Source organism: Meleagris gallopavo, chromosome 5 (genome assembly GCF_905368555.1).
Source record: "Meleagris gallopavo chromosome 5, MGAL_WU_HG_1.1, whole genome shotgun sequence".
NCBI lineage: Eukaryota > Metazoa > Chordata > Aves > Galliformes > Phasianidae > Meleagris > Meleagris gallopavo.
In genome coordinates this window covers 28,969,429-28,993,600 of record NC_139408.1, presented here as the reverse complement: position 1 = coordinate 28,993,600, position 24,172 = coordinate 28,969,429, and the positions used below count along the sequence as shown (strand labels likewise).

General features: G+C 44.2%; 1 protein-coding gene across 7 annotated transcripts; it reads right to left on the bottom strand.

Moving 5' to 3' along the window:
- Positions 1-564: 564 nt before the first annotated feature.
- Positions 565-23,890, bottom strand: BMF (Bcl2 modifying factor). Of its 7 annotated transcripts, none has more exons than XM_085225024.1 (5): positions 23,734-23,890; positions 22,288-22,452; positions 21,243-21,338; positions 19,897-20,060; positions 565-6,805 (listed from the first exon to the last, which is right to left on the bottom strand). In XM_085225024.1, exons 3-5 carry the CDS (start codon positions 21,331-21,333, stop codon positions 6,704-6,706), a joined length of 357 nt encoding a protein of 118 aa, XP_085081150.1. In that variant the 5' UTR covers positions 21,334-21,338; positions 22,288-22,452; positions 23,734-23,890; the 3' UTR covers positions 565-6,703. The 7 variants fall into 7 exon arrangements, with proteins under 7 accessions (XP_085081150.1, XP_085081147.1, XP_085081149.1 ...); XM_085225021.1 differs by having other exon boundaries at positions 21,018-21,338; positions 23,734-23,889; XM_085225023.1 differs by lacking the exon at positions 23,734-23,890 and adding an exon at positions 23,070-23,709 and having other exon boundaries at positions 21,018-21,338.
- Between the last annotated feature and the right edge of the window lie 282 nt (positions 23,891-24,172).

The window sequence follows — 24,172 nt, the reverse complement described above, 5'->3', positions numbered from 1 at the left end:
TCAAGTCATCCTCATTTTTGTGTTTGAAGAGGGTCATTACAAGTCCCCTGAAAGTTGCAGCAACCTTTGTCCACTGCCTTTATGCCAGAAGACCAGCAAGAATGGTACCTCTCTCAATTAGTGCCCTTGGCCTGACTCTGAATGTACTTGCCTAGGCACAAAGGAAACAGCCATCAGTCAAAGGTTACATTTTACAGATTTGGCATGCTATGTATGTCTTAAGAGAAACAAATTCTCAGGTTTCTGATTTGAAGCAGCAAGTTAATAGTGCAGCTCCAAGTTAACTGCACAGCTCCACCAGCAGCAGCTCTCTGCCCATTCATGGGAATGTTTGTCCTCAAAAGAATATTTCATAACTTGAATTGTGCTTGAGGATAGAAGTCCAGCCTGGAAATAAAATCTTGCCTTTGCTGTAGGGCTTGGTTCTTGGGTATACATAAAAGGATCAACCAGGTATTGTCAAAGTTGATCAACCAAAGATGTACCACCAATTTAAGTAACTCCAGAACTGGCCAGCTGTAGAAACACCCTTCATCTCTTAAAAAATAAAACAAAGAACACATAAACAATTTAACAATTTTATTAAAAATTGTACCAGTTATTAGAAAAAAACAATCCAAGTATTAAAGTATTAAAAAGCACCAAAGAAAGAAAGCACAAAGCAAATATACTGCACAGATTTAAAAAAAAAAAAAAAAAAAAAAAAAAAAGGAGCACTGCCCAGTCACCTTTGGTACAGGCAGGAGTCCTGGAGGCACACAACCAGGATAAACAAAATGCTACATTCTCACTGGGTCTCAGTCCATGGCAAAGAAGGTGTGTGCACTTCAGGACTAATCCAGACAGAAATCTCACAGGAGAGCATCAGAATTACTTCTGCAGCAGGACAGTATAATATTTTGGTGAACATCAGAAACTGTGGGGAAACCCTCCACTGTGGTCATGGGAAGTTTATTAAGTACACTGCAAATTCTAGCTCACTTTACCCTTTTGGTTTTCCAGATGAAGGACTCTGAAGTTTTAAATGTATCCTACAAAAATAGAAAAGTCATGCAAGAGGGGAAGGGAGAAAACGTGAAGCCACATTTCACAATATTCTCATCAGTAAATTTTATCTAGAAATGTGAGTGTACTCCATGCCACCAAAAAGAACAGAAGAAAAGATATGTGATTAGTTTCACAATAAAAGAATCCCAACAGTCTAGTCACCCAAACTCAAATTTAGTGTCAGGATTTTCAAATGCATCCAGTGGAAACAGACATTCAAATCCCTTGAGTGTTTTGAAATTTCCTTATTTGAAGCCTAGCTTCTGACTTTTATTTAAAAAGATACTGACAATGTTATCTTTACATCACACCAAGTCTCTCCCCTTTTGTCATCAATTTTTCCTTTCATAATAGTCTGATAAAAACTAGAGCTGAGGAAACCGTGATGATGCTCTCCTGGAGCTATGTCCACAAATCAGGGAGACTCCTTTAGATTTAAGAATAACTTTATACATGCAACATTTTCATAATAGATTTTAAAAACAGTTTAAGAATCTACTCTTCCCATCCCTCCATTTCCCAAAGGCAGCTAAGAGTCTGAAGACAGAACTGAAAACATGGCTTTAAAAAACAGCCCACAGAACATTAGGTTTCGCTTCCCAGAAACCAACTTCCAGCATAGGATTCACAGGAAGAGACCCTCCTTTCTGTGGCTAAGGAGGAAGGTGAGGCACATGGAAGAAAGAAGGGGTAGGGGATGTCAGACTGCATTCAGTTTAAGAACACACACACGCACCCACACACACCCACACACACAATTACATTCCAGTGCATTTGATGTGTTTGGTCTTTTCTGCTTTTCCTGGTGGAGAAGAACTGAGCTGTGTAACACCTGTGTGAACACATGCAAACCAAAGAAAAAGAGACCACTGAAGTCTTTAGGAACTGTAAAAGATTGTTCTGCGATCTTTTATCAATTCCTTGAGGTATTTCTTCTTGCTAAAACAATCAAAGGCAATAGGTAGGCATTTTTGCAAATGAGCACAAATGCCAGTTTGAAAAACAGACTCTTGAATGATATAAACCTTTGTTGTCAAATTATGCTAATACTCCATAGTGCTTGGTCCATGTTCAGAGCTCCCATTAACATGAATGAGCAATCCATGGCCCTTTTACTTTTAATCCTGCAGTAAATATAGCTGGTAAAATAAGGCAAGGCCTCCACATTTCGGCATTCTTGTTTGGCTTCTAGCACATATGTTATGTGCTGCCTGTATTTTTCCCTTTAAAAATACCCAATAACACACCATCCAGCATGTCACAGTCTCACCATTCCTACAACTTCGGCAAAGATATTGGTCAGGACCAGTAGCAGAAGGATGAAACTAATTTCGCGGAGTTGAGGGGGTCACACTGCAACAACTGCCTCAAGTAATATTCCTTTTTCTTAAAAAAGGAAAATCTTCTCCCAAGTCTACTAATGGGCAGAATATGTAGTTTCCCAGATGAGTGCCAAGACCCATACAGAATGAATTTCAACCTTGGCTATAGCTCCAGTGACTGCTACGGGACAAGTTGGGCTGTATTAACTTCACATGCACACATCTCATATAACTTTAATTCAGGTTTGAAGGGACAAAGCAAACAGCCAGTAGAAAGAAAGAGAGAAGTCTTCACAATCACCCTTTCTATATTAAGAAGGACTGGATTCCTCTACTCTAGTCCCTTGCTGATACACATCTCCAAAGCAAAGGCTGATAGGGAAGCTTCTTTCAGGATTCTTCTGCAGAGAAGAAGAAACAAACAAGCCAACAAACATCTAACCCACTAGGCTATTTAAACTGAGATATGTGATCAGTTATGCAGGAATTCAGCGCTACCAGAGATTATCAGCACCTCGGGAGAAGTCTGCAGCCTTGCGCACAAATCCAAAGGCAATCCTTTCTATGCAAATTCATTTATCTTCTGCCTTTTTTGTATCCTATTAATGGCAGCTTGCAGCTATCCCTGGGCAGTCACTTTGCAATTACTGGCTCAGCTTTCAAGAACTGCAGGAAACAAAAGTAAAATTAACTATTCCCTACTAGCACCAGGTTTACTGGATCCAGGGATGGCCAAGGTTACAAGATGCCCAAAAGGCTGAGAAGTTGAGAGTCTCTCAAGAATAGAGATCTGAGATCTGAACCCATTTTGAATATATGGGAAAAGCAAGTAAGATATTTCAATACTGCTGTTGTCAGCAGCTCAAGTTGTTGGGGTTTTTTTTGTTGTTGTTGTTTTGTTTGTTTGTTTTTGTTTTTTAAGAACTGTTAAAATTAGATATTTGTAGGTATTTGTAGGTAGAAGGAAGATCCCATTGTTTTCTCTAATTGCTAGACTGTAAATTTACGACACAGAAAAACAGTATCCCAGTTCTTTCATGAAGACAACTTAGTATGAAAAAAAAATTGATCATATTGCTTCACCAATAGAACTTAATCCATGCTCCTTGGACGTGTTTCCCCGAACAATTGGCCTGTGTCTGTGGTCACATTGTAAGAGGTTCTCTGAGAAGATCTCAATGCATGCTGAACAGTCCTTACAAACACAGGATGGGTGTCAAACAAAAGGATGATCACATGAGAGATGCACATCTGTGTATTTGTTAGCAAACATGTGAAATCTTTTCACCCTCCAGAGAAGACAGAATCATCTGACCAGGCCAGAAGGAAAAAATAAATAACAAGTACCCATTATTTCTTCAAGTAGGTGAGACTGTAAGCATGAAACAGCTCCTTTTCCTCAAGTGAAAAACCAGACTGCCCCATAATGTCTACAAGGAGCAAAATAAGAATTTTGGGTTGACAGAGTATATTTCCTTTCTCCAAGATATGCAGATATGGAATATAATTCAAATATATTATCAGTGGTTGCAAATCTCTGGCAACATTAACCACCGTGCGTATTGCAGGAAGTCAGCCTTTGTCTAGGAGTAGCTCTATGTCTCCAATGAAGTATTGTTGTTTGAGGAGATTTTAACTAAAGACCTTGGCATGACCAATTTTGATAAGTTTGTTGTTACAATGGGAAATACGGACTGGCAAAGTTGTGTCTTTCCCTGAGCCAAGTGATTCTATTCAGGCAGTCAGCCTGACTGCTGAACAATTTCAGGTATTTGTTTCTCCACATTAAGAAGAGTTATATGTCCTAGAATAACTGGTAGGGTTGCAATACCAGAAAGTGTCAATACCAGACCTATCTTTCCAGCTTATGTATTCAGAGCAGATACTGGCATTATTGGCCTGTTTCACAGTCAAGACAAAGCAGAGGGGAAGCGGGAAGCTCATGACGTTTTTTAGGTGTCAGATGCACTTGTTGAGTCCTTCATAGTTTGTGGGGCTGTTATAACGAAGCTTTGATCTACTGGTCTGTGACTGTGCCCGATAAAGGGGCCATGGCACCTAGGGGGAAAATGCAAGCATCAAGTCCTGGAGCATGCTGGCAGGCAACAGAGCTGCATTGCTCCCTGAGCCTCAGCACACCCACTACAGACTCTTTAAGATTTTCCATTTTAAGAGTCTTGCCCTTAGCATCCAGTTTCTTAGGGGCCCCCAGTTCAGTCTGTTCTCACACTACCCCTCAGGCTTTCCCCCCCATTAAAGTCCTTGTTCTCCAATAAACAGCACTTACTCCAAGCAGACTGCGCAAAGCAAGGTATGGAAAACCTCTTCTCTGTAAAACACGGGTAGAGAGTGGCTCCTCATACTGCTGCAACATAGTCAGCAACAGATAGCACTTGTATCCCTCTGGGTAACTCTGTAGTGCACATGCTTAAAGAAACAATTAAAAAACCAAAACAACTCCCTCCCCCCAGAAACCTCCCCCCATCCTAAAGCCCACCCCCTAAAATATTACTTGAGATTCATTTGCGTGAATTATTAATCATCCTGGACAAACATATTACTCTAGCCCTAGCTAGAAAAAAATAACGTAAAAGGAGGAAAAAAGCTCTCCTCACAAACTCTCATTATGTTGCGGGAGAGCGACTGTGAATATATGAAAGTGAAAAAGGCTTTGAGACCTCTTTCAGGGAGCTAAAGCACATTTTACCACAGTAAAGCAGGATGCAGATAAAGAAAATGGGGCTGGAAAAGAGGGAGAAAGTCCACATTTAAATGTGTTCAGCAAATTGTTACCATACACTATAGTGCATTGATGACATCATACAAAATACCAGAGAAAGCATGAATTACAGAAGGATATGCAGAGAAGAATGGAGGAGCAAGTGTATGTGCAAGTAAACTACTCTTCTCTTACAGTAATGCCTGTTTTTCAGGGTCAACCAAAAGCAGAAAAATTTCTCAACAGCTGAAGTTAACATTTGTAATGGGGTTAAAGAGCAAATCTCTGGACAGATCCTCCTTAAGCTAGTTTTGTAATTTGAGATCTACAACAAGGTGCAGTGGAGATATGGAAGTGGTCTGAAAAATGAAGTCTGTATTGTTTTTTCTGTTAATATTTTACCCTAGTTACCACTGAGTTTGTGAATGATATTTAAAGCTACACAGAAGAAGCCTTAGATCTTTGAGGCTGCATCATTTTGGTAAGGTTATTTTCCTCTGCTGGTCCAACAGTGTCAATCACATGGACAAATTTCTGAGTGCATATAAACTAGGAACCACTAGAAGGTCTCTCATGAAGTAATATTATTGCTGCTGGTCAGTGTATGCCTCCAAACACTACTTAGTGGTGTAATGGACAGATTGCTTGTACAGTGTGTGTGTCAAACCAGCTGCTAGTTAACGTTCACGTCAAATCCTAAAGCAATTCTAATCAGACGTCTGGGACCTAAGCCTTCCCAACCAACCACATTATGGTGACAAGAGAGAGAAACAAACGAACAAAACCACTCATCATAAAACTAATAAAAGCATTTACAATAGCATTGTAGAAAAAATGACGTGTGTCATATTCCATGGTTTTAAGTTTCATGGTGGCTTATGGGTATTGTGAGTACTCAATTGGAAGCAAAGAGGGACAGAAATTAATAGCCACCAGTAACTCCAGGAATGTTTTCAAGAACATTCTACTGAAACAGTTTGGTCTATTGGCAGCAATGACAAAGAATAACTTCATATGAGAGAGCTGCAACTGGTGCCCAATGGAAAGATTGAGGAGATTGTATTTCTTTGTGGTTCTCTCTCACATAAGATGCAAAGAAATAAATCCAGTCAGAAAACAAGTAACCTGCTGCATATAAGCTACTGAAATGTTTTCATTGTTAAAAAGAACTTTCATGATGGAGGCATCATCTCTGCTTGTGAAGACACCCAAAGTACGTTTGATGTTCAAAGTCATCAGTCCTCAGACATCCTTTTTAACTAGCAGTCAAAATGACTCTCCTGCACTCTATCATTGAGTGACGCACAGGGCAGAGGAAACTGTTAGCCTAATACCTGCCTCTCCTGCACAGAGGTTATTGGTGCGGGGAACCAGCAGCAAGCTTTACCAAACACATCCACATTCTGGCTTTCCTTCGACAGTGTTGGACAAGAGCTCCCCACCTCACAAGGCAGAGAGCAGCAAAGAAGAGTCCATAAAACCCCAAACTTGAAGACGAGTATAAGAATTTCAGAGTCCTCACATCCGGCCGGCGGTGTGCATGTCTCTCCCCCGAACCAGTGTTTGTTCAGTGCTCCCTGCAGACTGGATGTGGCCTGAAACAGGTGGGTGAAGCTCACCTCTGCCCAGTGCGGTTCCTGTTCGCCTCCACATTTAAGGCCAAGTTGTGTAGAAAGAGAAAAAGCTGCCACCACACTTGATTTCTGTTCTGCTGATGCTGTAGAGAACAGTTGAAACAAAGTTATTTATATCTCTAGAATTGCAACATACCACTTCTCTTTTCCAATAACAACTCAGTTACACTTTTCAAGAGCAGACACTTTAATCCCATCAGCATAACAAGGGGGTGCAGCAAGGGATGAGAGGAGAGAGGGAAATGATAAGTTCTCCAGAAATAATTGTAGCTCTAACATTACAAAAAGAAAAGAGCAGATCCTTTATGCATTGTGCACAAGAGGATTAAACTTTTTTTTGCTTGTAGGATTTTGCAGAGTTTAGCCAAGTGCTGTTTTTAATCAGATTGGCTTCTGAGCCTTTCAAAAGCCCCAGCTGCACGAACAAACAACCTTTTTTTTTTTTTTTTTTTTTTAAAAAAAAGCCCCCCTTCACCCCAAAAGTAAAAAAAAGTAAAAATATAACTGGTGATCCATCTGTAAGTGATTTGACACCGTGAAGGTCAAAGGGTTAATCTTCAATTTAAACCACACTGCTGAGACAGCAAAACTCTGATTTCATCTAGTACAAGAAAACACATTCGTGCACACACACACTCCCCCACCCTCCCCCCACCACATTTTCCTTCCCAGCATCTCCAAGATAATACTGCCCTTTTTATAGCCACTTTTGACAGTAAGCCATAAATAATCAGCCTTGGAGCCCTTTCCTACTGACTGGAGCCAATTAAACCTTAAGCAAGAACATACTTGAAAACACACAAAAAACCAAAACCAAGAGGTTATTTCAGGTCCCATTGTCAGGGAAGAAACATGGGAGTTGAGTTTCAGGGGGACACCAGCCTCTATAATGCAGCTCTGGGGCAGGGACACTGTCCCTTCTTTTGTTATGTATAATCACCTTGCAGAAGTGGCTCATATTATACCCCCACCTTCCCGCACTTTAATGACATCTCACAAAAACAGGTGGGTTTCTTTTTACATTGCTCAGCCTGGGATACTATTTCACCTCAATAACCAGCTCTCTATTAGAAGTCAGACTTTGTTTTCTCATCCAGAATTCCATATTTGTTAAGCAGGACTGATCATTTCTGGAAAACAAAACAAACCAGTCCCGATTCAACCCCTCCCCCAATCCCCAGCAGACAAGGAATCAGAAGACTGACTTCCAACAACTTTGCTTCAGTACACAGGAGTTCATAAAAGAGCACTGAAGCACATTATATGAACAAGATGTTTCAACTTAGATTAGCTCAACAGGGCAGAACAACGAGGTTGTAAGGCATTCTTTATGTAATCACAATTAGGGGAGAGCTGCAACTGGAGTTAGTGTATTAGAGATGAGCCCTCCAAAGCCATCCCAAATATTAAGTTATATTCATATTTAGGCACAAATAGGTCTGTGCCATTTGTATCACAACTACATACTGAACCGGCTTCAGAAAACCTGTGCTCATCTTGCATTTTAGCAGTGGTTTGTTCTCCTTCGCCTCAAGACTTAGCAGTTGTCTCCTGGTTTTAGAAGAGTTCGCACAGCTCTAATCACACATTTAAACACTAGCATGCTTGGTGCATGCACCACAGATGGCAAATCTAGAGCTTGGTATCATCTAATTCAAAGGAACCAGTCCAAAGGGTTCAGTCCATACAGACTGCCCAAACATGGCTAAGTTGACATAAAAAAGGTCTTTCATACACTATCCTCTAGGGCTGGGTTACAAACACCTAAATTGTTCTAAGAAAGCAAGATGTTTTGCTGCTTGCTTCTCGGTTTGACCAGGCTTGTCCTTCCTTGTCAAACTCCAGAGACCTTTTTCACCCTCTTCCACACTTCCAAACCTGCTCAAGCATACATGTGGGACCAAAATGTTCTGATGGCATCTAGATACCATGCATTTATCAAGTTATTATGGCTTATGTTGAATGCTCCTTTAGATCTTTATGGTAACATGCCAGTGAAGCAGCACACAAGCACAAGACCTTCGTCTGCAGTTACTGCAAACACTGAACTATACTTGGAGAGCAGAGTGGACAAACATACTACGGATGCTCCGAAGGGAATCCAGTTACTTTGGCAAATTATCTCATTTCATTGGCAAACAAAAGAGAAGATAAGTGTATTACAGGGAACTGGTAATGGAGATTCAAAATCATGATTAAAGATGCTAAACTTGAAATATATCTCAGCTGATTTGGTATCTGCAATTTCAACTACACCACCCTGTCAGGAGTATAACTATGTGTATAAATCCTGGTATTTAATGTCCCAGTTCATGTAGGAGACTGCTTTGGGCTTTTCACAAACCACAGCAGATTTCTGAATATTCTGTCTCCTTCTGAAGTTTTAAATGGCATCTCAGAAAAAAACAACTGTTACTTGCTATGGTAGGTAAGGAAGGTCACATTCAGGGAAAACCAGTGGAAGGACAGAGCTTCTCCTCCTGTTTTTTGTTAGATCTCTATTTTCAGAAGACTTACAGATGTGCAGGAGAGTAAATGGGATGTGGTATCACAAGCACTAATTCTAACATTAAAAAGCAATTCTGAAGTTAAAAAGCACTAATGCTAAAATGCTAAACTTTTTGAAAATTCACACTCTGTGTTAATTTCACTGCCTACTTGAGCTACTTTTTTGGTAAAGCATTTTCTTCTTTCTCCAGTTTAAAGTGTTTCTCAGTATTTGCAGGAGACACTCATTGAGATTTTCATACAAAGAAGAACTCAGTAAGAATCATTTCAAGCTGTTTCCCCCTTCTTACAAAAACTAAGATCTCAAACAACTTTATGAAGGATATTTACATCATTCATTTTGTTTTGAAGTGAAAAAAACTGAGCATGAGACAACTCACTGCCTACAACCTTCCAGCAGGCCAAGGACAACTTTCTAGGTTTTATGCTTTGACCACAGGCCTTCTATTTTCCTGGGTCCATATTTAGCCAGCATTTCCTTCCATGGGGTCGTAGCTCACACACACTTTCACTGGCTTGCAGACTGAAGTGGTCTGCTTGCATTGTCCTCACTTGCATTGCTACTGGAAAGGGAAACAGAGCAAGAAAATGATCAAGGCCAGAACTCATCTGTCAAAAAAAGCTACCTTTACTATTGATCAGGCCATCGTAACTCACCTGATCCATGCCATCACGTAGTCAAATTGATGCTTGTGCCAGCACAACAGCGAGGCAGCCTCAGGAGAAGGGCAAGATGGACTGCTTCCATCAGGGCAAGCCTAGCTAACAGGGCTTTCATAATTATGGTTTCACTTCAGGGCTGATCTGCTCTCTGCGGCACCAATTCAGCGTGGGATAAGAGCCACAGAATGGAAATGGTAGATATAATTTGCAACAGAGATAGATAAACCAATTTATGGAAAGAATTTCTATGCCTAAAAAAAGTACTTTTCACAAGTTTCAAGAGCTTTTCCCTAGAAACGCATTTGCCAAAACCAAAATACTCAAATATCTCAGAACTGGTGGTTTTCCCTTTGGTGGGGTTTTTGGGGGGACAAGTTTATAGATTTGTTTTTGGTGTTTGTGGTATAACTCAGCTGCTAGGAAGGGCAGAAAAACCAGGAGAATGACTCCATGAATTCTGCATCTAATTTTTTTCAGATGTGGTATGTTTCAAGTAAATAAGTAAATCCTTACAGTCTCCTAGGACTCAGGACTATTGCAGTACAAGACAATATTTTTCCTAAACCTTGCTATGCTGATTTGACCCTCACCAGATTATTTCAACACTCAGACTCACTGCTACAACACAGTATCAGAGATGAACACTTTGCTACTTCCATACAGTAGAAACACAACAAACATTTTGAACCTTCTTCCCTCAGACCAAAAGAAGCTCTTTCTGCCCTGTACACTAACCAAGACTAGAGTTTTGAAAACAGTAAGTCAACACAAAGCTGGAAACACATTAAAAACATTTCCTATTGCAGCTGCTTTTAAAAGGGATATCCTTAAGAGACTGTCTGTCTGAGATGTTAGCATGACTGCTTCAATGAGTCATGAGGAAAGGGCATTTTACAGGAAAAGTGTCCCATGCAGCACCAACAGCACACTAGCAAAGCCTACACCATGAGCTGTGCTGACAAAAGCCAGAAAACTGGTAAACAAAAAAGTGACAACAATTTTCCTGGAAGCAAATTGAAGGGAGACGCAACTGACCTGACATTTATTCTCTCCTCAAAGTTAATACTCCTACTATGTTTTACGCCATCAGTATACAGACGTGCATCTGTCAAAGAGCACCTCAGATATCAAAAGTTTTTTACTCCTTCCAAGCCCTTGAACATGGTGCTCAAAGGAAAATCAGTACAGGTAATACAACTTAAAGAAAACTTTGTCCCTCTGCCAGCTCCTTGAGTCCTTGGGCATAAATGTTTAAAAGATTAACTTTTTTTTTTTTTTTAAACCATCTGACAGAGGAGCCATTACTATCCTTGAAAAATAAAGAATGCCTATATGTTCATCATATATGCTCATACTGTACGTGGATATAGCACACTCCTATCACGTATAAAGAACTGTGCACCTGCCTGCCCTCCTCAGCTTATGGGCAATTTTCGACTTTACTTCACAGTTTAAAGATGATTAAGGGTCAAATTTTGATCCTATCTTAACTGGAAGGATTAAAATACTAACATAAATAGCAATATTATAGCAAAAGAATACTGGCATATATGCACATAAAAACATCATTCTTTCTTTAATGACTAATACAAATACCAGCAGTAAGTTGTTGGGATTTTATTTATTCACTGAAAACAAGAATACTTGCACACCAGGAACAGCTGCTGACTCATCTCTGAGGGCTGTTTTGGCTACCAGGTGGCTGGAGGCACATTGTGCTACCACAAAATGTGCTTCAGCTCACAAAGACTAGAAAGTCACAGTCCCCACAGCAACAGAGGTTACAGAAGGTGTCCCCACAGCTGGAGAGAGAAATGGAAATCAAATTCAGGTCTTTCCAGCTGTGATTGCTAATGACCAAAGAATAATGCATGTACTTTAAAAAAAAAAAAAAAAAAAAAAAAAAAAGGAGACCATAACAGAGAATAACAGAAAGAAAAGCATGGCAGCACAGAGGGAGAACAGGGAGCATAGCCTGTGGCTCTGCTGAACAGGGCAATATTTGAAGCTGAGGGAGACATTCTCCTGAGCAAGGCTCCCTCAGTCAGAGCCCCAGCAGGCTTTGCAATGCAAGACAAGCAATGTGTGTGCTTCTGTAGAGAAAGGGTTCTCCTCCTTGCACAAGAGCAGGAAAACATGGCAGGGAGGGACATGATTTGGGCAGACGAGGGACAGGCGGATCACCGAAGATGAGCGCTGGCCTGGTCAACAGGCCTCAGGCCCAGACCTGTTTTGGATGCAGGTGAGCCCTTCCGGGGCTGTCTTGTAGCTCACAAACAAGCAGGCAGCTGCTGGCCTGTGCCTTCCTCTTGGGCTGAGCCTGCAGGAAGTGGAAGCAGACAGGCGCCATGGCAACAGCCAGCTGACTGTGAGCTGGGAAGGGCAGCCACCGGCCAGTGCGTTCCCAGGCCCACAGCATCGGCCCAGGGCACAGAGTTATTTTCCACCACAGAGGCGGGAAGGAGAAGGTAAATAAGGGTCCTGTATTTCCACAAGCTGCACCTGGTGCTGCCTTGCCCTCAGAGCTGTGCCTGGGCAGGGCTCGCTCCCCACCATTCTGGGATCCAGGGTGCAGCAGAGATATCCAGGCCACCCCTCCACTGGTGTGCAGGCTGAGCACAGGAGCAGAGCACCTGGCAGCCAGGCAGTGGAGACAGATATGTTTTCTTAGCATTTAAACTCGCTTTAAGACACTGTGCAGTGCACGGGAAACACCCCCTAGTGATTACAGCGCACCTCAGGCTTCCAGCAAAGTAAAGCTCTGGAAGTTTTGCAGGACAACAGTCCAGCAGGATGAGCGCAGCAGCAGTGCTGCCCCGCGCCAGGGGGAGCAGGGGGCAGGCAGGTGCAGAGCCGCAGCCTGCGGGCACAGCCGGCTCTCGTCAGCAGCTCGGATGACTCACAGGCTAAATTTAGAGAGCGATATAAACACGGCAGCCGCAGCACAAATACTGCCCGGCAGATCCATTCTCACGCACTGCACCCTTGCCTCCTTGCTCGCTGGGGTCAGCACAGCCGTCAGGGGCTCGCTGCTGCTCCGGGGTCTCTTGGAGATAGCTGCAGCTCTCCATTGCCAGCCTCGGGTAACAGGTTACATCAGAAAGACTAATTTGGGGTAACAGAAGTTGCCTCACTGCTTTATTTTTAGATTGCTATTCTTTTGGCTGTGTCGTGGTCCTCAGAAAGATTACTTTGCCACTGGCAATGGTAGCTACCAAGAAAAAAAAGACAACAAAACAAAACAGACTATAAAAGGCTAGTGGGACATTCCCCTTCAGTGGCTTGAAACAAAAGACAACTCTGCAGTTGGACCCTCTCTTCCCCATCTTTCTACCATAAAATTTAATTGGGTAAATGCAAACATGCACACTCCTACCATAAATAATCACTCCAAGCATCTCATCATCCCCCTAAGAAACAACAGTCTCTCAATAAGATCAACCAATCTAAGCAGAGGGACTGTAGGCCGAATCGCTGGGTTCCCCTCTGCGATCACTGCGTGATCTCAGACAAGTTTTAATCTGTGTTTCCTACTCTCCCACGCTAACAAATAAGTGTAATATTAAGTGCAACTGTTCCTAAATTGAAAAATGATTTCTCAGCTGTTGCACTGTTATGAGTAGAAAGAACATTATCACTGCCACAGCTCACATAGCACTGTGAGAGTTGAAGAAATGCAACACATCCTGCAAAAAAACACTGCAATTTCACAGAACAAGAAGCACCATACGCTATTTAAACCACACAAAAATGCATCAGGTGATGCTAGAAATATTGAGAATAGCTCACTGTATATCACTTGTACTGTCCCCAAAAATACTTCGTATTTTTAATGGAGGGCAATTGCGATATTCTGAGACTGTACCTCTACTGCCTCAAAGAACCTCAGGTGAAGGAGGGATTCCCAGCAGCCTGTTATGCAGTCCTCATTTCTCTCCTGTCACTAGGCTCCCTTATCCTCTGCCCAGTTCCTCTACCAGAATCAGGCAAGAAGTTTTGCGTTTTTAACATTATCCACTTTTTCAAGCAGGAGAAAAACAAAAACAAATGTAATATACGTAAATCTTTTGTCAGATGAAAGTGTAGAGAAAAAAAGAATAGATTATGCTGACACCAAAGTTTTGTTTCTTTATAAAATTAATGTGTAACAGTTGCATGCAACTGCTGCATCGAGTTCATACAGCTTAGTCTCCAGGAGCAGCCTTGTGTGGCTGCCTGAGGAAAAGCAGAGGGCAAGTACATGCAACAGCTCCCCCTAATACTCTTTCAGCATCTAACTATTTTGAGCTTACGACTTCCTGAGTCAGATCTGGTTTCTGTTTACCTAGTGACCCTTTCAGTAGCCATAAACTTGTTCCAGTTACCCCTGAACCCAGGTAAAGCACTGGGATGCACAGTTTTTCTTGACAAGGAGTCCAAGAGCTATCTATTGCACAAAAAAAAAAACCCTACCTAATTTACTCTGAGCTGTCTCCTTGGCTTGATTTTGCCTTGTTCTTGTACTGGGAGAATCAAGTTTATCCACAACTTCATGTCACTTCTGATTTCAGATTAATATTGCTGCTTTGCCTTGTATATTTCTTAGGCTTATCAGTCCTAGCCCATTTTCTTTTCTCATAGAGAGATTTCAATATCTTTCTTTGCCTTTGAATCCTTTGCAGTTCTGCTGTTTCATTTTAAGAAAGTAAATCTGAACTATATGCAAAATTCAAAATATAGGAGAAACAAGGATTTATACAGTGGCATAATTGTGTTCCTGCTCTTCATTTCCATTCTCAGTGCAACAAAATATTTTATTTCAAGACAGAACTAAAAGGGTCAAGCAAGATTCTGTTAACCTAATGTCAAATAATCAGCTTCACAGGCAGCAGAATTTAGGAAGCATCAAAATGGATGCTAGGCAATGGGCAACAGGTTGCCATGTCATTTGCATGTATAAGGGAAGGTGCATTTCCAAGCTCACCTCTTTTTTTTTCTGTTTTGGCAAATGATATTGAAGAAATCTAATAAAACCAGGCCAAAAAAAAAACAACCTGCCTCCACTTCCCCATATCAAGATCCTGATTCCATCAATTGCATGAAGACCTCTCCGAGCATACTCCTTTCCTCAGACTTACTATTCCAGTTGAATAGCTTTGCCTCTCAATTTTACCCATTTCATATTCTGCCTCTCCCCTGTCCTCTACACTGGGATCACCCACTTACAGAATTCTTAGCCTGGTACTCTCCCATGCTGTGCTCCTGCACACTTAGCCAGACACTCAAGCCCTGCACCAACGTGAATCCCACAGTCAGCAAAGAACTGAACTGAAGATCACTGCTTTGTACAGCAGCAGCAGAGACCAGCCCACAATAGCCAGAAGCAGAGATCTTGAGATGTACAAACCTATTCAGGAAACAAATTAAAGCACTTACCCCAAGTCTCAGAGAGACTGCAGGTACAAGTAAGGAGTTGTTGGTGCTACAGACTCAGTTGCAGGCCAGTTTGGGAATTTCTACATTATTTAAAGTCTTTTCTGACTTTTTAAAAATGTGAAGTCATGTAAAGGAGAACTTCCAGAAAAGTTCAGTTAAAAAAATTAAGTTAAAAATTCCCTGAATATCCCCAAAAAACTATGAGAGAAAAATGGAGAAAGCCTGCTGAAGTTCTGGATAACAATTGCACAGGTAGTGCTGTGTACCCATTATGCTGAACTAAGAAGCTTCTGACAAGACACCCAGGCTCCCTACTGCGTAAGCAAAGGCATCTCAGGAGGCCTCAATAATTCTCATGAGACACAGAGGGGAAAAAATATGCAAAAATGTAACAAGTTTCACTTTCAAAGGAAAACAACATTTCCTCCCATACATTTTCAGTATCATTAAATCGAGACAACTGGTACAAGTCTGGTAGCATGTCCACAATTGAGGGATACAGGCATCCAGACTCCACATATTGCTTGGGTCCTCTGCACAGTGACAGCAAGAGTTATCTGCTGAATCAAGTTGGGAACTGTCAGAAACAAAATTTTCTATAGCTATATTCATGGGAGGTTTTTTGAGCCTGGTCAGCATATCTTAATCAACTGCAGGACTCCTAATGTGTTGGAAAGGGGCTTTGTTGTTGTTTGTAATGCACTTATTTACTCAAGAAAGCTCAGCTCTGATTCAGCATCTGGTTCTCATTGAGGGTCAGCTTTTTTTAAACCAAGCTTTCCAGATGGGTTGACTGAAGCACAAGGAGGTCAAGAGACTTGTCTGAGGTCATACAGCAAGTCAGTGGCTCTACCTGGACTGGAGCCCAGAACTGTTCAAGGCTACTACTCCTTGACTCTTAAAGACACAACTTCATTCCCCCATGAACTGATCACTACAAAGAAGACATGAAAAAAAATGGTCCTCTCAAAGCTGCAGCTTGATGTGATAGTTATTTGTTAAAACCTGTAGTGTTCAATGTCTGAATGGATCCATGTCAAACTAGAGGGATGCAATACTGATATACAGTATCATCCACTTGAGTCTTACATGATACACATTTTCCTATAGGGCAGCTCTGCATTGCTGCTGCATTCCACCCAGCAGTGCAGCAGATCATGAAATTCACTGTCAGGCAAATCTGAAACCTCTCCTCAAGGCAAGAGAGGTCAAGTGAACTCAAGACCTGTGGAAGAGCCTGAGCACTTGTTGCCATGGACAAGGAGGCCGGGCACAGGCAACACATCCCTGCTGACTGACCAATAGGGACTCTAAGCCCAGCTCTTTTCCTCATAACCACCAAGTACAACCTTCAATCTATGCCACATGCTGGACAACAGTCAGCAACTCAGACAGAAGGCACACAGATACCATGGCAAATGCATGCTTGCTCCAAATGAAGAGCAATGCAATTGCTGTTCAGTTCTCCCATACAAAGCATGACTCAGCTCTGCACTATTTTCAAAGGGGCAGAGAAAGAAATGTGGAATGGAGGAAACATTGCCAGAGGCTACACAGCCTCAGACAGGTAAGGGCTGCCTCTAAAGAGCTTTAGAAAACATAGATGGTCTTGCATCTTGCATGTCATTCTAAAGAGCCCTTCTGAAACTGGATTAACTCTAGCAGGGCTCTGATGCTCACAAACACTGAGCTTTGCTCAAGTCTTTCCTATAATAAATTCAGCACCTTAAAAAGATTAAAGCCACAGAGTGCTAGGGAATCTTGTGTTACTGCTCTAGCACTGTTTAAGGATTAAAAAGTCAGGTTTTAAACCACTGTATTCTGTTTAATACATTATTAGCAAATAAAACCCTGAAAACGGTGTACATGCCAAAAGCAAGCATAGGTGCAGCCAACTTTCTTATTCTTACAAGATGCATACCCAAAAATCTTTTGCATAGCCAAGAACCACAAAACAAACACCACATAGCCAGAGAGCACAGGGAAGAGATAACAGTGATTCTCTAGGGCTCCCAGTGTGGGATGGGGTTAGACTGTGCATGCAGCTGAGTCCAATGACAACTCAGTGACATCAACCTCAGCAGCAACTGCCTGTTCAGTTCCCTCTCACAGCCAGAGAACAACCAGCAGCATTTGTGTCAACACAGCCCTGCTGCTGCAGGAGCAAAATGAGAACCATACCTGAACTGCTGGATTGTCTCACAGAACTCAAGAGCCAAGTGAGGGCAACTCTTGAGCTGGCCACGTGACTTACTCCAACACTGGAAGTCTTTCCTAACTCCTGCTGAATGAGAGCATACCTTTTCTTTTCACAAGTTCACAGATAAGATGTTTTGTAGTCTCCAAGAAGAGGCACAGCTTGTTGAAAACCAGTCTTGCTCTCTCTCAGGATTTCACAAGACCACATTGGTGTGACTAACCTTGTGGTTTTCTAAATCTGATTCTTTAGATCTGATCAGATTCCTTGGGGTCTGATCACTTTGGTTTGGTTGGGTTGGAATGGGGCATCCAAATCTTTGTTCAGTTTTACAGCAAGCTAGATGACAGCCTGGTTTTCCATGTCTCAGACTGCCCCACAACACACTGTAAGCCAGTCTGTGCCTCTCCAGAGGCAGACTGCTCGCTTCTTCAGTGACAGGCTGGAAAAAGTCACTGCACACAGGACATAGTGGCTGCATGCAGCGACGCCAAAAGCCATAGGAAACCCTCCATGCAGGACTTGTAGGGGACTGGATATTTCAACAAAACACTCCATGGGGAATGGCGCCTCGGACACTAGTATACGGCTCAGTACTCAGTTTCCCTGACAAACAAGAAAGAGTCCCCCAGCAGATGTAAATGCCAAGGCCTACCCCAGGGTCGGGCTGTGGAGAACCACTGGCTGAACTATTCCATCCTCGGTTACGTTCCTGGATTTCTTCGGTTTTGTTTTCAAATGTAAATGGCTGAACAGCTCCCCCCCTTTACAACTTGTTGCTCTCCCAGTCCTAACAAAGACAGCAGAGCTCCTCCTCCGCTGGCTGCAGGATTGGGTAGTGCAGGCGGACGCCTTTGTTTACTAACTCTCCCACATGCTTGGCCGGCACGCATTGGGCTGGCCGGGCAGCCCTAGCCGCAGCCCTGCGTACAGCGCAGGAGGCTGGCAGCTACCCGCGGCCAAAGAGCAGCAAAAGCCAGACCAGGGGCAGCTTCTGAGGCCGCTTTGGATGGGCATTCTTGGATGCGTTTCCAAGGCACAGATATGAGGTAGGTTCGCTCCCCGAGATGCAAGGGGTCAAGTTACAACCAGTTCCACCACTTCACTCCTGGGCTCCTCCACTCTGAAGACATTAGCCTTCCCTTCACTGAGACAATCTGGCTGTAGATAGCTATTGTGATGAAAAGGTGGCGCTGGGGAAAACCCCGTTTCAACCAACAACACATGCTAAAAAGTTTGTGGTTGCTCATCGTTTTATGTAATTTGCAAACTGACATTCATAGCCCAATCCACCTTTCTACAGGTTAATCTTCCTGTTACATCTTTAACCTTCCGTTAAGAAGAGTCCTGTTTCCCCTTTCTCTTTCTTATCACAGAGACAACTAAAACTTTTCCCTGCTACAAGCCACATCCTCTGATCAGGGCAGAGCTCCTCACTTACCTTTGAGAAGAATTACAACGGACTCCAAGTTAACATCACCAACACATTTGGAATGAGATAAGCTTCTTGTCACTCTCTGAAGTCAGCAAGTGTCAACTTCTTCATATGCACATTTGGATACACACTGCAACACCTTGCTGGACTTGTATACAAGTAGGGAAGTGCTGCCAAACTCTGGTCACCAAACTCTGCATGGCTGGAATTTCTATTTCTTTACCATTCAGTAGGGAATGGAGGGAGAATAGAGAAAAAATCTAGCTTTTAAGGGACGTTGCTTTTATTTTCTTTCTTCAAAAAACAGCAGAGCTCTTCTTTTTCTTTTTTTTTTCTTCTTTCTTTTTTAAAGCAAAGTAAAACAAGATTCTGTTTTTCAGACCTGATGGCATTTTACAGCTGTCTTTTGTTGTGAGGAAGTTGGTCACAAGTCTGAAACACTAGCTAGGACTGTCTCACAGAGGAGTTGCTATCAAGTCTAGCATGATCATAATACACTCTAATATTTGAGACAGCTATCCTTAGACAACAAGAAGTGCCAAAACAGACTCTAGACTTGCTGTCATCTCCAAGATGAGGAACTTAAACAAGTCACAGCCAACCAACTGTATCACAGAAGACACGATGCTGGTGGTAAGGAGAGCAGAGAAGAAAAGTAAAATGCTAGGGAAAGCATCAGTGACCCTGTTGCTGATGAACCAGGAAAGCTGGAATAGCAGACAACAGCAGCCACCTTCCCAGACAATAAGTGCAGTTCTATACATGCTCTTCCTTCTACCTGTCTATCTTTTAAAGAGAGCCATCAATCTAGTATAAGCAAAATACATAAGTATACCATGCCGTTTTGTCACTGCTGGCAGCCTATGGCTGCCTTAGGCCACAGCTCTCTTAGCCGAAGCCTGGAGCACCACTCTTGGATAAGAAATACCCCACCTTCCCCTGAGGAAACACCCTACCCGCTGTATGTGGAGCCGGTGGAACTGGTCTGCAATGCACTGCAACTTCCGTGCAATCTGCACCTCAGTACGCGCCTCCCGCTGACCTTCCTGAGGCTCTTCTTGGAGATTTGGATCCAATGCAAAGCCAACTGGGGGGACATGTAAGCGGTAACCAGCATTCCCTACAAAATAGAGACCAGAAGAGTCATTCTTCTAGCACAAAGAATAGTTCTTTTATTCAGTATTACACTTCAGGCATACAGAAAGAGTTGCACATAATCCAAATTTTTTTTAAACTCATTTTAAAGTCCAGTTTCTGAAGCCCAAACCATGACTGCATGTACCATAAGCATGCAGTACAAATTTAATTTGCTCAGCTTTTAATTAGATTTATAACAATTAAACATAACATTGTGTTGCTTCCCCTAATCAAATGACTGGTAGGATCTTCCACTTGGTTCTTTCTGCTTGTTTATAGTTCAGACAAGTGCAGAGGTGTTCTTTTTTCTTTAATGACAATTTTACATTTCTTCCAACATCTTTGCCTTAAGTTGTCCCCCTTTAGGGATTACTGTATGTTTTCCTTCAGACTTTTCTCAGTCATTTTCTCTGGTGTTCAGCAGGACTGATTTGAATTAAAGCTGGATTGGATACACAATACTGAGTGGTGTCCCATCAGTTATCAATAAAATGCTACTTATTCAACAAGTTTAATTCCAGTAAAGAGCCTAAAGTCTGTACCATTAAATGGGAATTTTTGCATTTTCTTCTCTTCATTGCAAACTTTCAGGAGTTTTTCTTATGTGGATGAGTAGCACAAGAGGTTTTTAAAAAAAAAAAAAAAGTAGGTAAATGGTAGGATATGACAGATGGTGAACATTTTTATGCCTGGCAGCAAAATAAACTGACAGAATAAAGTGAAAAAGAAAAAAAGTAGAAGTATCAAGTACAGCAAAAGCAATCAGCAAGTGCCTAGTTCCTGCAGTGACAAGCAAGGGTAAGAAAATACAAGTTGCCACTCTTTAGGGAATAGGACAAAAGCAAAATAATTTAAGTCTTTTAATTTAAAGCTCTGGCTGGGGAAGTGCTGAAGGGACAGTTTCCTTGCTGAAAAGCTGGTGACGTTGGAGTGCTCTTACCATAGAAGAGTCTCCGGGGCTCTTCAGTGACTCCACAAGGCAACATAACATCCTGACTGGAAGAGGACGGGCTGAGTGTTTGAGTTGCCTTGTCCTGCTGCTCAGGATGCCTGACACCGGGACCACAGCAGTGTGTGAGGGGAAATAGTTGAAACCTCCCCAGAAGGCAGCTGTAGGACTGGTTCTGTGTGAAAATGCCAGTTGCAGTCATCTCACCAGGCTGACCTGCAAGTCCAAAGTCATCAGAGTGAAACACGTCATCGTCCAGCCCATCCAGGCTAGAATAGTCCTCTTCCAGGTAGCTGGGGCGATCCATTGCTCCTGCAATAAAGAGACATTTGAGGAAACAGCTAAGACACAAGAATCACATCCAGGAGACAATGCCTTCTGCTCCAACAGTAAAACACAGCTCTTGCTTCCACATCTGCTGCCCCCTCCCTCCCAGTGCAGTCCATCTGGGTAGGCATGAGAGGTGAGAGACTCAGTGGTAAAGACTGGGGCTTTGCAGAAAGTCTCTGTGCGCTTGGCCAGAGAGAGCCAAATTTCACATGTCTGAGACTCCACCCAGGGCTCCAATCCCACAGCTGGTCACAGGGCAGGAGCCAACCCCCAACTTCAGCACATAGAAACTGAAGACACTTGCTTGTAAAAACAACCCCAATCCCTCAAACAGCCCTGTGTCAGTCAGCTTCTTTGGGGTTTGCTATGCTTTGGCCTGCTCTACTTGAACTGTATGGTTGGCCCCATTCACTTTTTCCCCCACCTGCTGAAGTAGAGTTCATAATCACAAGGATGCCAAGTTTTTAAAAAACCCCAGTGGCTGCAAAGCTCACAGGATCTGGCAAAGCTGTTCATGTGAAGTTCTCCACAGCTTCTCCCAATATAAATCAACCTTCCATTCAGCTTCCCACTTCTTCCCTTGGCTCAACTCAAGACGTTCCAAACTTGGCAAGACAGCCACTTAATTCCCCCTCTTACCCTTAAGCCTACATGCACTGTCAGTGTGTCAGTTTGCCCTACTACTAAAGAAAAGAAGGAAAACAAACAAACAACAACAACAAAAAAACACATTTGCCAGTGTCAGGCTTTAAAGCAGGACTTCTGTAACACCATAGCAAATGCTCCTGAGCTCTGATGCAGCACAAAATGGGACAAAGATGGTGGAAGAAAGAACTCAAATAAACCCTAAATCACTGTTTCAGAGCTCTTTGCAAACATACAGTAATTAGAAGCAGATTTTCCAGAAAGCCACAAGTCCCTTTACTGTTACCTGTGCATCTAACCCCATTAGAAGACAGTCTCCTAAGAGATCCATCTCCAGGATTTCCACCCAGTTCCAAACAAGGCAGTGAAATTCAACTCTTCACGTCTCTTCCTTTGCTCTGGTTTGCGAAGCATTTAACAGAATGGAAGACAAGCAAGAGGAATTTCAAGCCTGAAGGAGACATTAATAATAATTTTATAAGAATGCATTCAGTGCTCCCCTTGGATCTCCCATCTCCCCCCAGGTGAGCTGCACTGACACACCGGTGAGAAGAGACAAAGGGCACAAGCTGTGTGCACAGGGCCTCAGCTGATGGGCATACATTTGGGTTACTGCACCCCAGCAGCTCACTCGGCCCTCCAGCAGTGCCAAAGGAAGCTTGCAGAATGGACAGCAGCACCACGGATGGATGACAGCCACGCTGCCTTCGTGTAACATTCACAACAACCTCATCAACGGTTTAAAGGCAGAGCACCAAAGGGAGTCACAGGTCCTCAGACGGCGGCACAGATCTTCTGCCAGCTCTGCCGTGGGAGCACATCTCCTGACGGAGAGGCAAAAATGACCGCGCATTTTATCTTCACAGCAAGGTTTGCCAAGTCTAATCCATCGGGGCCCCACTGGGACACACCGATCATCACAATAAAGTGCAACAAAGGCACCAAACGTTTCACAAAAGGAGGTTACAAAGAGCAAGATTTACTGGTCCTCCCACAGCTGAGGCAGACTTCAGATCCCTTAGGAAATGCTGCAGACAGAACGCCAAAGCAGCGTAGAGGACAACTTACCCTAGAGCTCACTTCAGTTCTTCCCAAGAGCCCAGAGCACAGCTCAGTGAGCGGCGGCCGCCGAAGCCGAGAGCCGCCCGCGGCAGCGGCGGACGCACCGCCCGGCCGCGCTCCCCCAGCGGCGCGTCAATGGGATTCCTCCGTGCGGCGGTCACATGCCGGCGCTGACACCGCGCGGCAGAGCCGGGGGAGGGCTCAGCACACGTGCGTGCCAGCGTCCAAAACAAAGCCGGCCGCTCTCGCTCCGGCACCGACAGCGTCTTAACTCCTCCCTCCCCGCGACACCGGAGCTCTCCCCCCCGAGAGACGATCGCGGCTCCGGCAGCAGGGGCTCCCCACGGCACCCCGCAGCCCGAGGGGCTCCGAGCCGCCCCAAGCTCCCTCGGTCCCGCGCTCCTCCCCAACCCCGCTCACGCCGCTATCCTACAAGGAAGCGAGCCCCGGGCGGCCGAGAATCGCGCGCGGTGCCCACTCAGGGGCAGCGGGGCGCGATCGGCAACCCCGGGCGCACACGCACGTAACCAGCCGCGCCCCGCCACACCAGCTTTGCCTTGCACCGCCCGGGCTGCCCAGAGGCGCACCCACACCCCGGCGGCACTGTCATGCCAGCCCCAGCGCGTTGCCGCCCCGGACCCGGCGGCGAGGAGACATCCCAGGCACTCACCGCCGAGCGGGCCGGGCCGGGCCGGGCGGGATCGGGTGTCCCGCGGGGACGGGGGCGCCCCGGGAGCCGAACCGTCACCGCGCTTCCCCGCCGCCAAACTGCCACCGCCGCCGCCGGGCGAACCGCGAACAGCTGACGGCGGCTCCGCCCCCGCCGCGCGCGCCCCGCCCCCGCCCGGCGGCCAATGGGCAGCGGAGGGGCCGAGCGACAACGGCCGCTGCGCGCGAGAGGGCGGCCCGGGAACGGCTGAGGAGAGGGGCGGCAGAGCCGGGGCCGATGGAGGGGTCGACCTCTGGGGGCGCGGCCGTGCCCGGCGCTGCTGGAAGTGCTGCCGTTCCTCCTCTGCTCTTCGGCCTCTCTAAGCGTGGGGTTGGCGCGTTCTTAAGTGAATGGTGTCACTGGTCGCGCGCCGCCCGTCGTCGGGGGAGAAAACGATCAT

Excerpts from the sequence above, each read along its gene's own strand:
- BMF (XM_085225021.1), bottom strand. The coding sequence starts at position 21,333 with ATGGATCGCCCCAGCTACCTGGAAGAGGACTATTCTAGCCTGGATGGG. Across the intron at positions 20,061-21,017 it reads GCCCCGGAGACTCTTCTATG|GGAATGCTGGTTACCGCTTA; the intron begins GTAAGAGCACTC and ends TCTATTTTGTAG. Across the intron at positions 6,806-19,896 it reads ACCGGCTCCACATACAGCGG|CATCAGCAGAACAGAAATCA; the intron begins GTAGGGTGTTTC and ends TGTTCTCTACAG.